At 43.3% G+C, this 16033-nt stretch overlaps 1 protein-coding gene across 3 annotated transcripts in view; it reads left to right on the top strand.

Annotated features, from left to right (window-relative positions):
• The window catches only part of EFR3B (EFR3 homolog B), a 385565-nt gene that overhangs the window by 293757 nt on the left and 75775 nt on the right, over positions 1-16033 (top strand). For all 3 annotated transcript variants that reach the window (XM_077489234.1, XM_077489235.1, XM_077489236.1), the window contains 2 exons: positions 8607-8728; positions 11497-11646. In XM_077489234.1, coding sequence (XP_077345360.1) covers positions 8607-8728; positions 11497-11646 — 272 coding nt within the window. The remainder of the gene's footprint in view (positions 1-8606; positions 8729-11496; positions 11647-16033) is intronic.

Genomic DNA, 16033 nt, shown 5'->3' with positions numbered 1-16033 from the left:
AATGTAGGAATCTGAAGCAAAGTTTGTTAATATTCTTGCAGTGTACATAGATTAACCAGAGGGGAATGTTTTTTCTCAACATAAGTAGAGTTACTCTTTAGCGTCGGTCCACACTGATGCAGTGCGAATTGGGTGCACATTTAAAGTGGTACACAGTGCGAATTTGCAATGCAATTTTTTTTATAGCGCTATGCGAATTCGGCTTAGCATGTGTTTTCCATTGCGAATTTAGTGCAAATTTGTGAAGGGAGTGGTCACATCTGCAATTTTATTTTCTATAAAAAAATAAATAAAAAAGATTGGCAGTGATGTGAACATCGGACTGCGATTCCAATCCGGTACCCTAGAAGTCTATGGAGTTGAAATTTGCACCGCACCACACTAAACTCGCACAAGACCCTTTTTTGAACTGGATCAAATTCGCACTGCATAGTCATAGTCAAGCCTTCATTGGAAATAATGTTTTTTTTTTTTTTTGCATGCAAATCTATGCTTTTCGGATGGCATCTGATGTGAACCGGGGCTAATTAGCTGGACCATTAATGATCAGTTATATTCAATATCATGCTGTGTACACACGACCGGACTTTCCGGCAGAAAATGTCAGACGGAGTTACGACGGACTTCCAAACGAACAGATTTGCCCACACATGAACGGATCAAAGTCCATTCGTTTTGAACGTGATGATGTATGACGGGACTAGAAAAGGAAGTTCAATAGCCAGTAGCCAATAGCTGCCCTTGCGTCATATTTGGTCCGTTGGACTTGCATACAGACGAACGGTTTTCCCAATAGAAATTGATTCCGTCTGACAGATTTGAAACATGTTCTATTTCAAGGTCCGTCTGAATTTTTGAAGAAAATAGTCAGATGAAGCCCCACACACGATCGGAATATCCGATGGAATGATTCTGTCTGACCTTTTCTGCCCGTAAAGTCCGGTCGTGTGTACGCGGCATTAGTGTTACTAGTCTTAAGCCTCGTACACACGATCTGACTTTCCGATGGGAATTGTGTGATGACAGGCTGTTGGCAGAAAATCCAACCGTTTGTATGCTCCATCGGACAATTGTTGTCGGATTTTCCGCAGACAAATGTTGGATAGAAGGTTTTAAAATTTTCTGCAGACAAATGTCTGTTGTCGGATTTTCCAAGCGTGTGTACACAAGTCCGTCAGACAAAAGACCAAAGTGCAAACACGCATGCTCGGAAGTAAGGACGAGCCAGAAACGTCTGGTCTTGTAAACTAGCCTTCGTAAATTAAAATTACAATTCATGACGTAGCAAATGATGAAATCTCCAAATGCAGCGCACAATTCTCTTCTTTAATGGGATAATAATGAAGCTGCTTTGCTGGTGATACTGATGGAGTTATTGCAAACACATTTTCAAAGGCTTTTTTTTTCTAGTGATATCAAGAATCATTTTTTTTTTTTTTTAGCAAGTTACCACAACACATTATCCTATAGTTTTTAAGATCCAAGATACAACTATGTTGGTGTCCCTTGTCAATTTTACATTGTATTTTTTTAAATGTAACTGCCGACTCCCAAACTGTCATTTGAAGTAAAACACATAGCCAAGTATTATTCCCCACAATTTTTTTTATTGTGCATTAAAAAAAGAAAACAAATAAAATTAGACATGCTATCTGCCAATAGAACTAAAAGAACTAAAACGAAAAGTGCATTCTATGCATCCAAAAATATAGAACATATAACAACTCAAATCATTATCATTCAACCAAAAAAATAAAATAAAAGCCTCATGCATGTGTCCTGCTTCTTAACATAGAGGGTCAACAATGCCAAGAGTTGATGAAAGCAGGGGTCCATCATCCAGAGATAATTCCAAAAATCATCCAGATTATTCTCCTGGAGCTCCCACAGTAAAGGCATATGACATAATTGGTCACGATTAATAAAGCAACCAATTTTTGGTCCAAGAAATCCTCCCCCTCCTGTTCCTAGACTGGACTTGGGTCAAAGCAATAACTCCAAGGCCAATGATAAATAACATGTTATCTCCTCCGATTCTGCAACATGGCTGGTTGACGAACAGCTTTTCAGAAACAAACTGAAAAGCACAAAATGAAAAGCGCGAAAAGAAAAGCGCAAATCAACACTCACCAAACTTCTACTAACACAAAATTAGCAGAAGGAGCCCAAAGGGTGTCGCTAAAGAGCTGAAAAAACTCGTGGCACGTCACTACATTCGTGATTGTTGGCCAACAGTTGTTTGCCGTGTGTATGCAAGACAAGTTTGGGCCAACGCCCTTCGGACAAAAGTCCACGGTTTTGTTGGCCAACAATCCGATCGTGTGTACGAGGCTTTACAGTATATTCAGTCTATTGCAAGAAGTCGATCATACCCAGTCATTAGAATTGATGGTTCTGCCATTTAAAGGGGTTGTAAAGGTTTGTTTTTTATTTTGTAAATAGGTTCCTTTAAGCTAGTGCATTGTTGGTTCACTTACATCTTCCTGCGATTTCCCTTCTAAATTCTTTGTCTGAATTTCTCACTTCCTGTTCCTCCTCAGTAAGCTGTTCTGGCTGACTAAACACCGCTCGGATGATGGTGTGAAGTTTACTGAGAAACAGGAAGTGAGAAATTCAGACGAAGAAAAAAAACATTTAGAAGGGAAATCGAAGGAAAAGGTAAGTGAACCAACAATGCACTAGCTTAAAGGAACCTATTTAGAAAATAAAAAACAAACCTTTACAACCCCTTTAAGAGAGTTAGGAATTCTATCCCTTGACTATGGCGGTTATCGCCCACAGTGCCTCCAAACTCTACTGCTTTATCGCCAGGTTGCACCCCTGTTCGGCTTATACACCGGCAATCTGTGTGATGCTTTTCCAGGGGTTTTATGATTTTGTAGCTCCCATACCCTCCCTGCAGGACTTTTTGGGCTTCAGCTTGCAATATGAACACTCTGTAGTCACTGGCTCAGACCTCAGAGTGAAATTTGATTGCCGAACATTTTGCTTTGCTGGGGAGTTTTCTTAGTTGGAATTGCATGAAAATCCTTCATCATGAAGAGAAGAAAGATTCTGGTGCTGAACAATGAGAACAACAAAAACAGCAGCCAGCTGGATATTCTGTGCTTGTATTGTCCTCTGGGTACAAATAACAGGAGGGGAACACAAATAGCCAAATCATCACAGCAATCGGTTTGTGAGTTTGTATATTGAGTACTTGAAAACAGAACTCCAGGCAAAGACAAAAGACAAATTTATACAGCTCTGTGTTCATTATGGCCTCCTTCATTCGGGCGTATTGATTTGTCTGCGTCCTGATCCGTGCATCGGACCCCCGCGGATGTGCGCTCCAAGATGCACGTGGAGGTCAGTACAGGTCTATGCCACTAGCTGCCTGTCATTGATTCTAACAAGGCTGCCTGCATGTCCTGCACAAAACACCTGTGCATCCCGAGTGACCGAAGACAACCTTCGCAAAAGCTGGATTTATAAGGGGGCAAAAGGGGCAATTGCCCTGGGCCCCAAGACAAAATGCCCCCCTATACAAAATATATATAAAAAAATTATATATAAAAAAAAATTACATTCTAAAATACGTACTTTGTTTTTTTTTAAATATATCTTGGGGGAAATTTTTTTTGCCCCTGCACAAAACACCTGTGCACCTGAGGTGACTGAATATGGCTCCTCACTGGGGCCGGATTTATAAGGAGACAAAAGGGGCAATTGCCTGGGCTTCTCTGACAGGAGGAAGTCAGGACTCTGTGCAGGCCAGTCAACAGCCTCCACCCCAAACTCTCTCATCCATGTGTTTATGGACCTTGCTTTGTGCACTGGTCCAAATGATTTAGTGATGGGGGGGAGGGGGGATTATGGTGCGGGGTTGTTTTTCAGGGGTTGGGCTTGGCCCCTTAGTTCCAGTGAACGGAAATCTTAAGGCGTCAGCATACCAAGACATTTTGGACAATTTCGTGCTCCCAACTTTGTTGGAACAGTTTGGGGATGGCCCCTTCCTGTTCCAACATGACTGCGCACCAGTGCACAAAGCAAGATCCATAAAGACATGGATGAGCGAGTTTGGAGTAGAGGAACTTGACTGGTCTGCACAGAGTCCTGACCTCAACCCCATAGAACACCTTTGGAATGAATTAGAGCAGAGACTGCGATCCAGGCCTTCTCGGTCCAACATCAGTGCCTGATCTCACAAATCGGCTTCTAGAAAAATGGTCAAACATTCCAAAAAGACACACTCCTAAACCTTGTGGACGGCCTTCTCAGAAGAGCTGAAGCTGTTATAGCTGTAAAGGGTGGGCCAACTCAATATTGAACCCTACGGACTAAGACTGGGAGGCAGACATCCCAAAACTTTTGGCAATATGGTGTACATCACTCTGACTAGCACATTGAGCACAAGTAGGAGAGCTTACCCTTTCCTGGTAAATGGGACAGGCTCTATCAGACTTGTGGCACATTCTGAGAAGCTCACAGTGTGCAGTAAAAGTCAAAGTAAGCCATTTCAATCCAGGAGAGGTGCCAGGCTTTGTCGGTTTCGAGGAGAGGAATACATTCACATATAACAAGCAATGGGCAATAAAAAGGAAAAGGCGCGCTACAATAACGGCTTTGTAATGTTCAACAGTTTACTGAATTGTGAGAGGAACAGATGCCGCTCAGTAGTCCTCCATACATAAATGGTGCTGGGGCTTGTAGTGTGATCAGTGGTCTCCTTCTCCATCTCTACTCTGTGTGTTGGCGGTATTTAGTAACATTACAATCCCGCGATCTGTTCCCGCCATGCAGTGACAGTACTATGACAGATGCACATGGATACGGCACAGCGAGGTTTGATTTGTCATGTTGTTAAATGATGCCGCAATGATGTAATTATCACATTGTCTCGCAGCTAAACTGTCAAAACACTCCAGGGGAGAAAAAAAAGAAAAATACGATTATTGGATAAATTTACTGTCTTATTTAAGACAAGATCTGACCAGTAGAAACCTATAGAATATATGGCAGCTCCATCGCCTTTAGACAGAAGTATTGTTTCTGGGGCTTCCCCTGCGTTTCTAGAGACAAAATCAGTCAATAAATAGGAAACCGCCATAAGTGTGCGCAGTCTATTACAATAGGAAGGGCCCCCCAAAACTCAAACACAAAGCAACTGTCAGAACCATGAAATCAGGCCGAGACAGAAGTACAGTTAAATCACAGATAAGGGAACCCCTAGTGGTGGACTTTTAAGGCACGTACACAAATATATAGAGTGTAAAAGTTTATTAAATGTAAATATTATAAAAACATATAACATATTGTTTTTAACTACAAACACCATGGAATGTCTATTCATTACTCTTTTTTGAACATAATTGTCCTGTGCTTTATACCTACCCCTGAAGAAGGAGTCGTAGGCGCTCCGAAACGCGTAGGGTGCATAAGTATCAGAGATTATTGTACTGTATATGTACTGTTGATTACATTGTTTATGCATTCCTTGTCATATGTTTTTATGATATTTACATTTAATAACATTTTTTACACTGTACATATTTTTTTACTCAGTGTACGTGCCTTAAAAGTCCACCACTAGGGGTTCCCTAATCTTTGGTTCAATATACTGGATGTGGCACACAAAATTGCAAAAGAATTGCCGTCCATACATTTCATTTTACAGTTAAAGGGGTTCTGCACTCATAATACAACATTTGCCCATTCTGTTGCCTCTAGTTAATATATCTCATAATGCCACCTGTTTTTTTTTTTTGATTCACCTACCTTTTGTAATCTTCAGTAGTTTATTTTAAACCCCTGCGGCGATGGGCGGTCTCTTGCGGGGATCAGCGTCATTTCCTGTTGAAGCCCGCACTGTCTCCTGGGATCTCGTTCGTGTAATCCCAGGAGACATTGCGGCTAATGCACCCGACATCTCGCGAGATTTCGGGTGCTACAGCCGACATCTCGCGTGATTTTGGTAATTACAGACGAGATCTCGCGAGATCTCGGCTGTAATTACCGAAATCACGTGAGATGTCGGCTGTAGCACCCGAAATCTCGCGAGATGTCGGCTGTAGCACCCGAAATCTCGCGAGATGTCGGGTGCATTAGCCGCAATGTCTCCTGGGATTACACGAACGAGATCCCAGGAGACAGTGCGGGCTTCAACAGGAAATTACGCTGATCCCCGCAAGAGACCGCCCATCGCCGCAGGGGTTTAAAATAAACTACTGAAGATTACAAAAGGTAGGTGAATCAAAAAAAAAAAACAGGTGGCATTATGAGATATATTAACTAGAGGCAACAGAATGGGCAAATGTTGTATTATGAGTGCAGAACCCCTTTAAATCACACTTGTTTAATAAAAAAGTAAAAAGAACAAACGTAGTCAAAACGTAGCCAAAGTTCAGTAACCGGAACGGATAGTCAGCCAAGCCAGAAGTCAGGGATCAATGTAGTGGAACAGCAAGCAGGATCTGGAGCCAGAAGGGATGTCAGCAAAGCAAGTCTTGAACAGGATCGCAGGAGATAGTCTCTGTGATGTTGACCAAGGCGAAGGCAGAGATCCTCTGGACTGGACGGCTTAAGTAGGCAGGACTGACGAGCAGGATATAATCAACAGTTTAGTAACTGTGGAGAGAGATGGGAGCTGGCAATTAGCCGACAGCTGAGTGGCCAGCTCAGAGAAGGAAGGGCTGAGCCCAGCCCTGACAGCAACAGAGGCAGAGACTAGGGGTGTACACAATGCTATGCCTGACAGCAATGGCAGAAATTATAGAGAGCAAAGCCCACGTAAACAAATCCTTCTTTTTATTTAGAATTTTTATATTTTACATTTTTTTGGATTTATTTACATTTTTTTTAACTGCCCTGTTGGGGGCCTTTGGTAAAATATCAGGGGTCTAAACAGACCCTAAATGTCCCAAATATAAGGCTCCGTTCACATACATGCGAATCAGATGCGTTTTTAAACTGCATCTGATTCGCATAACATGTGAACCAGCAGGCTTCACAAGGCAGCCGGTTCACACATGTTTTTCAGTCTGGTTCAGGGGTGATTTCAGGTAAAAAATTTGCAACTGAATCACACCTGAACTGGTAAACAGAACCGCACCAGACGCCCGCGCTGAAATCGCAGTCGCATAAGGCTAATGCCTTGTACACACGGTCGCACTTTCCTGACGGAAAATGTGCGATCGGATCTTGTTGTTGGAAAATCTTATCGTGTGTGGGCTCCATCTGACTTTTTCCGTCGGAATTTCCGACACACAAAGTTTGAAAGCTGGATCTAAAATTTTCTGACAACAAAATTTGATCGTTTAAATTCCGGTCGTGTGTAGACAATTTCCGACGGACAAAGTGGCACGCATGCTCACAATAAATTACGAGATGAAAGCTATTGGATACTACCCTTTTTATAGTCCCGTCATACGTGTTGTACGTCAACACGTTCTGAACAATCTGATTTTTCCGACAACTTTGTGCGACCGTGTGTATGCAAGACAAGTTTGGGCCAAAATCCGTCTGAAAAAATATGATGGATTTTGTAGTCGGAATGTCCGACCGTGTGTATGGGGCATTAGACTGGGAAAGGAACTGAGGACAAAGATTCATCAGTCCCTTTCTCCGTAGCCTCAGCTGCACAGATGAATGAATAGGAAGCGCTCACAGGCTTCCTATTCATTCACAAACTCAAGTATAATAAACACTGTTTACTATGCTTCAGTAATTATTGAACACAGCGAGTGATCGGTAACGATCACTCACTGCGTTCATTCAGAAAAAGAAGGGAGCAGGAAGGGGCCGGTAAATATGTCATTTACCGACCCCTTCCTGCTCACTTCCTAAAATGTCCCCATGTGTTCTCACAGAGGAGGGAAGCCAGCAGCGCTGCAGGGGAAAAGAAGCACATTGGGGTTGCCCCGATACCAGAACTGATCCCCCTGCAGCACAGCTGGAGGAAGGGGGAGGAGGAGAAGAGCCTGGTACAGGAGAACCAGCTGTACTGCCTTATAAGCGTCCCTTGAGCACGGGGTGCTTAGGGTGTGTCCAGACACATGGAATTATTGCTCTCACTCTTATGTTTGCATTCATATGTAACACATACCTTAATTGGCATTTGTTTGTGTAGTCAGCCATAAGCTCCAGTCCTTGATGCACCTTGCTTAGTCTGAGATGACATCATCGGTCTGCTGCAGGCAGCAGGAAGCATTTCTTCTGTCACCTCTCCCCCCCAGTGATCAGACTGTGACATTGTAACTTTGTAGCAAGTGTCAAGGTCAGAGGCTGTAGCAGCAGCTGATCTGTGTCAGACATTTGTGAACACAGCCAAGGACTGCACGTGCACCAGGATTTATATGATTGCATAATCTCTCAACTGGCATCTCAGTCCAGGAAGTAGTTGGTGACCCTGGATGATCCCAGAACAAAGATGGCTCCTTCGTTATGAAACATAAAGCAGATGTCAGGGGGAATACCATGATTTCTGGAAGAGCCAGTAAATACCTGGAAGGGTCTTTAACACTTATCTTGCAAAATATTTCTGATGCTAGGTATACTGTAAGTAAAGAAGATCCAATCTTTGCATTTTCCATCCGTCGGCCTACTTACCTCTTTTTCCTCTCTTTCAGTTTGTAAAGTTTGCAAACATTGAAGAGGACACCCCCTCCTACCATCGCAGCTACGACTTCTTTGTGTCTCGCTTCAGTGAAATGTGCCACTCCAGCTACGATGATGTGGAGACAAGGACCAAGTAAGGACCATATATATATACATAGTCATGTGTGCAGGGGCCCGCTCACACATGGGCAGTGAATGAATGTTAGACCAGTAATAATCTGCTGTCCACATTGGCAAACTACCATTGAGAGAGGGATGTTTCCATTTTATGCCTGCTACATTGCCTGTTAGATCTGAGCCAGTGAGGCTGAAATTATTCATCTTGAAGATTTTCTTGAACTAGTTATGTACATTGGGTGTGCTACACATGCCCCCCCCCAAAAAAAACTTCATAGAAGTACACATAGACTAAAAGGAAGTTGGGACTTTAGATGAAGCACTTGAATAGTGGAGGTGAGTTACAATGTAAAATATTTATTAAATAGCATTGATCCAAAGACATTAAACCATTATTGATTTCATATATATACATAGAGTGTACACAGGGCCTGGACATGATGAATAGACAAATACATGCATAACAATACGTGTTCCAAGAGGTAGATCTGTAGATAAATATGGCCTGCTAATGCCACTGGCAACATGCCCAGGTGCTGGCACATGCGCCTACATGGTAACTATGTATCCATCAAATGCTGTATAAACAATGTCATAGAGTCTAATGGTAATAAAAGAGTAAAATTGGTCCGTTTAGAGTATTGCTGTGGCATCAAGTAAAGCTTGACGCGTTTCATGGGTAATTCCCATTCATCAGGAGCGGATGCGACAGACTTCCTATGGAATATATATAAAAAAATATATAAAAATATAATGAGCCATACTCTAGAAATATAAAGAATATTAATGTATGTATAGGTGGTTAACCAGCTACACTCACCAACCAAAATAGCAAATGCAGAGCGGGGACGGTGGCGCAGGGTTGGCCAAAGACACAACCCCACATAGAAGTACACATTACATGTGTAGTATGAAATGTCTTTCTCACCTGCCACAACTTCCCCCCCTTGCAGTTGCCAGCAATTTACCACTCAGCAGCAAGTAGAGGTGCAGTGACAGAGCCTCTCATGGGGCCCCCTAATGGCCCCAGCCCCTCAGGCAGTGCTTGAATGATCAGGCCACCCCTGTATGGAACATGAACTTGAAGCTGGCGGCTGGCCAGGCCCCCTACAGGAGGCCCAGTGGTATCCCCTTAATGGCTGCCCTGAGTATTGGAATATAAAGTTACAAACATCTATACTCACCTAGGTGAATGCAGCATTGGTCTGAAGCTGCATCTGTCCCCCACTGCCTCTACACCGAGAATCGAGCGATCAAAGACCACTGATTTCTCCGTTCTCGGTGTTCAGTGAGCAGACAGCCGGTGACTGACAGTCACCGGCTTTCTGCTCGGCCCCTCCAGCACTCACTGGGGAGCTGGGCTGTGGAGGGGGCAGGAGCCATTGGACCAGGCTCTCATCGGCGCTCTGGGAGGCTGAGCCAGCTGCCAATCCAGGAATCTGGGTCTTTAGCCCGTTATCGGCTAAATCTGGGTCACAGGGGTGCAGAACTTAGTGCATTCCTGAGACCCACAGGAGAAGTAGGGCCAAACAGGTTTGCCCTACTCCTTTAAATTTATTTAAAATTATATGTGTTCCTATTTAATCCCTTATTAACCCTTAATTTACCCTAACCAGCTCAAATTAACTACTTCTTTCTCTTTTATTTCCCTGATGATTTTTTTGTTCATTTCTGTTTTTCTAACCATTATTTGAACATTTTTTTTATTTGTTCTGTTCATTCGTTTATTTTTTTGTGTCACAGTAACCAATTCAGCTCCGGAAGATTTACCCCCCCCCTCCCCCATGACCAGGCTATTTGCTATCTTTTGCTGTATGGCACTACGTTAATTTAACTGACAATTGCACGGTCGTGGGATGCTGTACCCAAATAAAATGTATGTCTTTTTTTCCCACAAATAGAGCTTTCTTTTGGGTGGTATTTGATGACATCAGCGGTTTAAAAAAAACCCTGATAATGTCCAAATTGGGCCCAATTAGCCATTTTCCCTCCCCGGTGTCATGTGACTCATTAGTGTTACAAGATCTCAGGTGTGAATGGGGAGCAGGTGTGTTAAATTTGGTGTTATCGCTCTCACTCTCTCATACTGGTCACTGGAAGTTCAACATGGCACCTCATGGCAAAGAACTCTCTGAGGATCTGAAAAAAAGAATTGTTGCTCTACATAACGATGGCCTAGGCTATAAAAAGATGGCCAAGAAAGACCCTGAAACTGAGCTGCAGCATGATGGCCAAGACCATACAGCGGTTTAATGGGACCGATTCCACTCAGAACAGACCTCACCATGGTCGACCAAAGAAGTTGAGTGCACGTGCTCAGCGTCATATCCAGAGGTTGTCTTTGGGGAATAGACGTATGAGTGCTGCCAGCATTGCTGCAGAGGTTGAAGGGGTGGGGGGTCAGCCTGTCAGTGCTCAGACCATACGCCGCACACTGCATCAAATTGGTCTGCAGAAGGAAGCCTCTTCTAAAGATAATGCACAAGAAAGCCTGCAAACAGTTACATGAAAAGATATAATAAAATATTTACTCACTTTGGTGAGAAACTGTATATGTCATATAAGTCTTTTTTTTTTTTTTCTACAAAACAATTTTTTCGTATTCATGTTTTTTTAATATATAGTCAATGGTAAGTAAATCCTACTTATAAGTGTCTGCTCTACGGTGTACGTGAGCACTTTTTTCTTAAGAACCCGTTTTGATTTGTCTGCTATTGTAGATGCAAACTTTATTTCTTAGTTTTTAGGTTTTTTTAAATAAATAAAATGTAATGTGTTTTTAAGGATCCGGTTGTCCGGGATTAAGGGCCTCCAGGGCGTGGTGAGGAAAACTGTGAACGATGAACTTCAGGCCAACATCTGGGAGCCCCAACACATGGATAAGATCGTGCCGTCGCTGCTGTACAATCTCCAGCAAGTGGAGGAGACCGAGAGGTGACACTCGTCATGTAGAAGATTGGATTTTAGGTTCTTGTGTAAAGTCAAACCTGTAGGGCAGTAAAACCTTCTTAAGCCAGACACTAAAACAGATATAAAATGGATTTATCCAGTTCTGGGGTCAGTAAAAATGAAATGTGTTTACATACAGCTGGCAAAATGGGAGTGAGTATGCCTTAAAGTTCATCTAAACCCACAACCTATTTTCTCTTTCTGTTCATTGAGAGACACAGCTGCTGATTAAAGATCTACCCTATACAAGTGGGTTATAATGCCATCTACAGGAGCAGGCACTATAGTCCACTTGTAAATGGTTGATCATCTATCAACAGTTGGGTTACTCAAAAAATGAAAGAGTTTTATGGTAAGTGAAAAATAATTATATTTTAGAGCGGAGAAGAGATTTACCTTTTTGTTGGGTTCCTGCTACTATTGGAGTATTGGGGGGGATTGAATTACAGCAGCTAGGTTTTTTTTTTTTTAAGCACCTAATTAGATCCAAAAGCTCTAATAGGCTTCAAAATGGGGTGGGCTTGGGATGCTGAGGAATGCGTCCAGAGCCCACCCAGGTCTGTTGCAACAGCGAATTCATATTCGCTGTTGCAACACTGATCCTCCTCCCGGCCAATCGGGAAACAGGACTGATATCCGTCACCCGATTGGCTAAATCCTATTGGATGCCTAGGAGGAGGGGAGGGGACACACAGCGGAACAAGGAGGAGAAGAGCCACCGGGACCCTGCCGATGCCTGGATGCACAAATCCCCGCCGCTGCTTCATGATGGATACCCGATCCCCGCCTCTGCTTCACAATGGATACCCGATCCCCGCCGTTATTTCACGATGGATGCCCCATCCCCGCCGCTGCTCCATGGTGGATGCCTGATCCCCGCCGCTGCTTCGTGGAGGCCCAATCCCCGCATCTAGAGGGAACGACCATCAGACAGCAGGAGGGTGGGTGGTGGATGATTTGAGTTGCCACGCAGGGGGGTTCGGTTGTGTGCTGCCCCCCCCAAACAGAAAACCACCAGCCGCCGCTGGATTCGAGCGGGGGTCAGCAACCTGTAGATCGCAATCTACCAGTAGATGGCGGACAGGTGACTGGTAGATCTTGGTCTGGGCTTGCTGACCCGCCATTTCAGAGTGCAATGCAGAGGGACTACTTGTAAAGTTGAAACTGTAGTAGAGCGCAAGAGTCCCATAAGCAGATGCCTCCTCTGTAGTGCCAGCTCCTGTTCCGAGCAGAGTGATATCAACTTCACTCCACCTCTTATCCCAGCTAGCGATTTCCAGAGTGGTGCCATCAGCAGGAAAGAAGAGATCTTCGGGTCAGTATGAATCAATACACCGGGCATAATAGTGTAGGGCTGCTTTCACACTGATGCACTGCAGTTTACACACACCATGGGTGCAGTGCAGTATACCTGCTGCTTTCCTACAGGTTTGCTGCTCTTAGCCATAGACTTCTATTATATCCTATCCTACTGTTTTACCACCCCCGACTATACATGTGAATGAGCCCTAAGGGTGCCGGTGCAGAATAAAACTAAGGGCTCATTCACAAGTGCAGCAGGCACGGCTGCTCCTCTGAAAAGTGATCCAAGTGTGTGTTGACAGGTGGAGAGGAGCCCATATGTTGCCTCCTCCCCACCTGATACCCGATTCAAAACCATGATTGCCATGCAATGCACATGCTGGCGACATGGATATGGCAATTAGAGGTTTAAATCATGTCGGGGAGGGGGGGGGGGGGGTGTTGCTGGATTAGACACAACACAATACAACACATTTTTGATCCATATACTATAGATTTCTTTTGGATTGAATTGAAATGGAAAAATATGTAACTTCATTATATATTCTGGAATGGTAAAAAAGCAGAATCACGTATATATATACGCAATTCTTCGTAAGCCAGACCACACTGTAGCAGTCAGCAACTGTCGGCAACTAGTTAAATGCTTCTCCTAAGCCCCTTAATGTACTTTAAGGAAAGGGTTTTGTAGACATCTAAAAATCCTATTTACTTTCTCGTACATTGAGGGACACAGAAATTCACAGACTGTTGTTTTGTGCTGGTCTCCAGTCTTCCTGTAAGCAGCGGTATAACCCAGCATTTTCTGAATTCCTGTGTCCCTCAATGGACTCCCAAGAAAATGATTATATAGGGAGTACATACATTTAATATTCTTTCTTGTACATCGAGGGACATAGAAATTCACAGACTGTCGTTTTGTGCTGGGCCCTTCAGTCTTCCTGTAGGCAAGTACAGTGCCTTGCGAAAGTATTCAGCCCCCTTGAACTTTTTAACCTTTTGCCACATTTCAGGCTTCAAACATAAAGATATAAAGTTTTTATTTTTTGTGAAGAATCACCAACAAGTGGGACACAATTGTGAAGTGGAACGAAATCTATTGGATTTTTGAAACTTTTTTAACTAATAAAAAAATGAAAAGTGGGGCGTGCAAAATTATTTGGCCCCCTTGCGTTAATACTTTGTAGAGCCACCTTTTGCTGCGATTACAGCTGCAAGTCGCTTGGGGTATGTCTCTATCAGTTTTGCACATCTAGAGACTGAAATTCTTGCCCATTCTTCCTTGCAAAACAGCTCGAGCTCAGTGAGGTTGGATGGAGAGCGTTTGTGAACAGCAGTTTTCAGCCCTTTCCACAGATTCTCGATTGGATTCAGGTCTGGACGTTGACTTGGCCATTCTAACACCTGGATACGTTTATTTGTGAACCATTCCTTTGTAGATTTTGCTGTATGTTTGGGATCATTGTCTTGTTGGAAGATAAATCTCCGTCCCAGTTTCAGGTCTTTTTCAGACTCCAACAGGTTTTCATCCAGAATGGTCCTGTATTTGGCTGCATCCATCTTCCCCTCAATTTTAACCATCTTCCCTGTCCCTGCTGAAGAAAAGCCGGCCCAAACCATGATGCTGCCACCACCATGTTTGACAGTGGGGATGGTGTGTTGAGGGTGATGAGCTGTGTTGCTTTTACGCCAAACATATCGTTTTGCATTGTGGGCAACAAGTTTGATTTTGGTTTCATCTGACCAGAGCACCTTCTTCCACATGTTTGGTGTGTCTCCCAGGTGGCTTGTGGCAAACTTTAGACGAGACTTTTTATGGATATCTTTGAGAAATGGCTTTCTTCTTGCCACTCTTCCATAAAGGCCAGATTTGTGCAGTGTACGACTGATTGTTGTCCTATGGACAGACTCTCCCACCTCAGCTGTAGTTGTCTGCAGTTCATCCAGAGTGATCATGGGCCTCTTGGCTGCATCTCTGATCAGTCTTCTCCTTGTCTGAGCTGAAAGTTTAGAGGGACGGCCAGGTCTTGGTAGATTTGCAGTGGTCTGATACTCCTTCCATTTCAAAATGATCGCTTGCACAGTGCTCCTTGGGATGTTTAAAGCTTGGGAAATCTTTTTGTATCCAAATCCGGCTTTAAACTTCTCCACAACAGTATTGCGGACCTGCCTGGTGTGTTCCTTGGTCTTCATGATGCTCTCTGCACTTTCAACAGAACTCTGAGACTATGACAGAGCAGATGCATTTATACAGAGACTTGATTACACACAGGTGGATTCTATTTATCACCATCAGTCATTTAGGACAACATTGGATCATTCAGAGATCCTCGCTGAACTTCTGGAGTGAGTTTGCTGCACTGAAAGTAAAGGGGCCGAATAATTTTGCACACACCGCTTTTCAGTTTTTTATTTGCTAAAAAAGTTTAAAATATCCAATAGATTTCATTCCACTTCACAATTGTGTCCCACTTGTTGGTGATTCTTCACAAAAAATTTTTTTTTTATATCTTTATGTTTGAAGCCTGAAATGTGGCAAAAGGTTGAAAAGTTCAAGGGGGCCGACTACTTTCGCAAGGCACTGTATAACCCAACAATCTCTGAATTCCTGTATCCCTTAATTGACTCCAAGAAAATGATTATACAGGAAGTAGTAAAATTCCATTCTCCTTGTCGCCCATTGGGGGACATAGGAATTCAGAGACTTGGGTATTCCTGCCACCTACAGGAGGATTGCACACTAGCAAAAATGACTCTATTCCCCATGTCACTCACTGGACTTCAAGAAATGGATTTTATGATAGGTACAAAAATCCAATTTTTCTAGAATTCCTCCAATCACATAGGAACAGACATTTTGTCATACATGAGTATACCAGAATCTGAAAATTTACTTATAGGTGATGTTTGACTAGTAGATTGCGGGCCACATCTGGCCCTCATTCAGACTGACGCACTACCTTTTATTATTAAGCCAATTCAGTTCAGTGTTCTTCAGAACCACAGTGCAGTTTTTGTTTGTTTAGGTTGCCATCTTGTGGTCATTTTGAGGCTGTGCATGACACATGTT

This window comes from Lithobates pipiens, unplaced genomic scaffold (genome assembly GCF_037356315.1).
Source record: "Lithobates pipiens isolate NorthernLeopardFrog02 unplaced genomic scaffold, aLitPip1_a1.2 Scaffold_18, whole genome shotgun sequence".
Classification (NCBI taxonomy): domain Eukaryota; kingdom Metazoa; phylum Chordata; class Amphibia; order Anura; family Ranidae; genus Lithobates; species Lithobates pipiens.
This window is presented reverse-complemented; position numbering and strand designations above follow the sequence as displayed.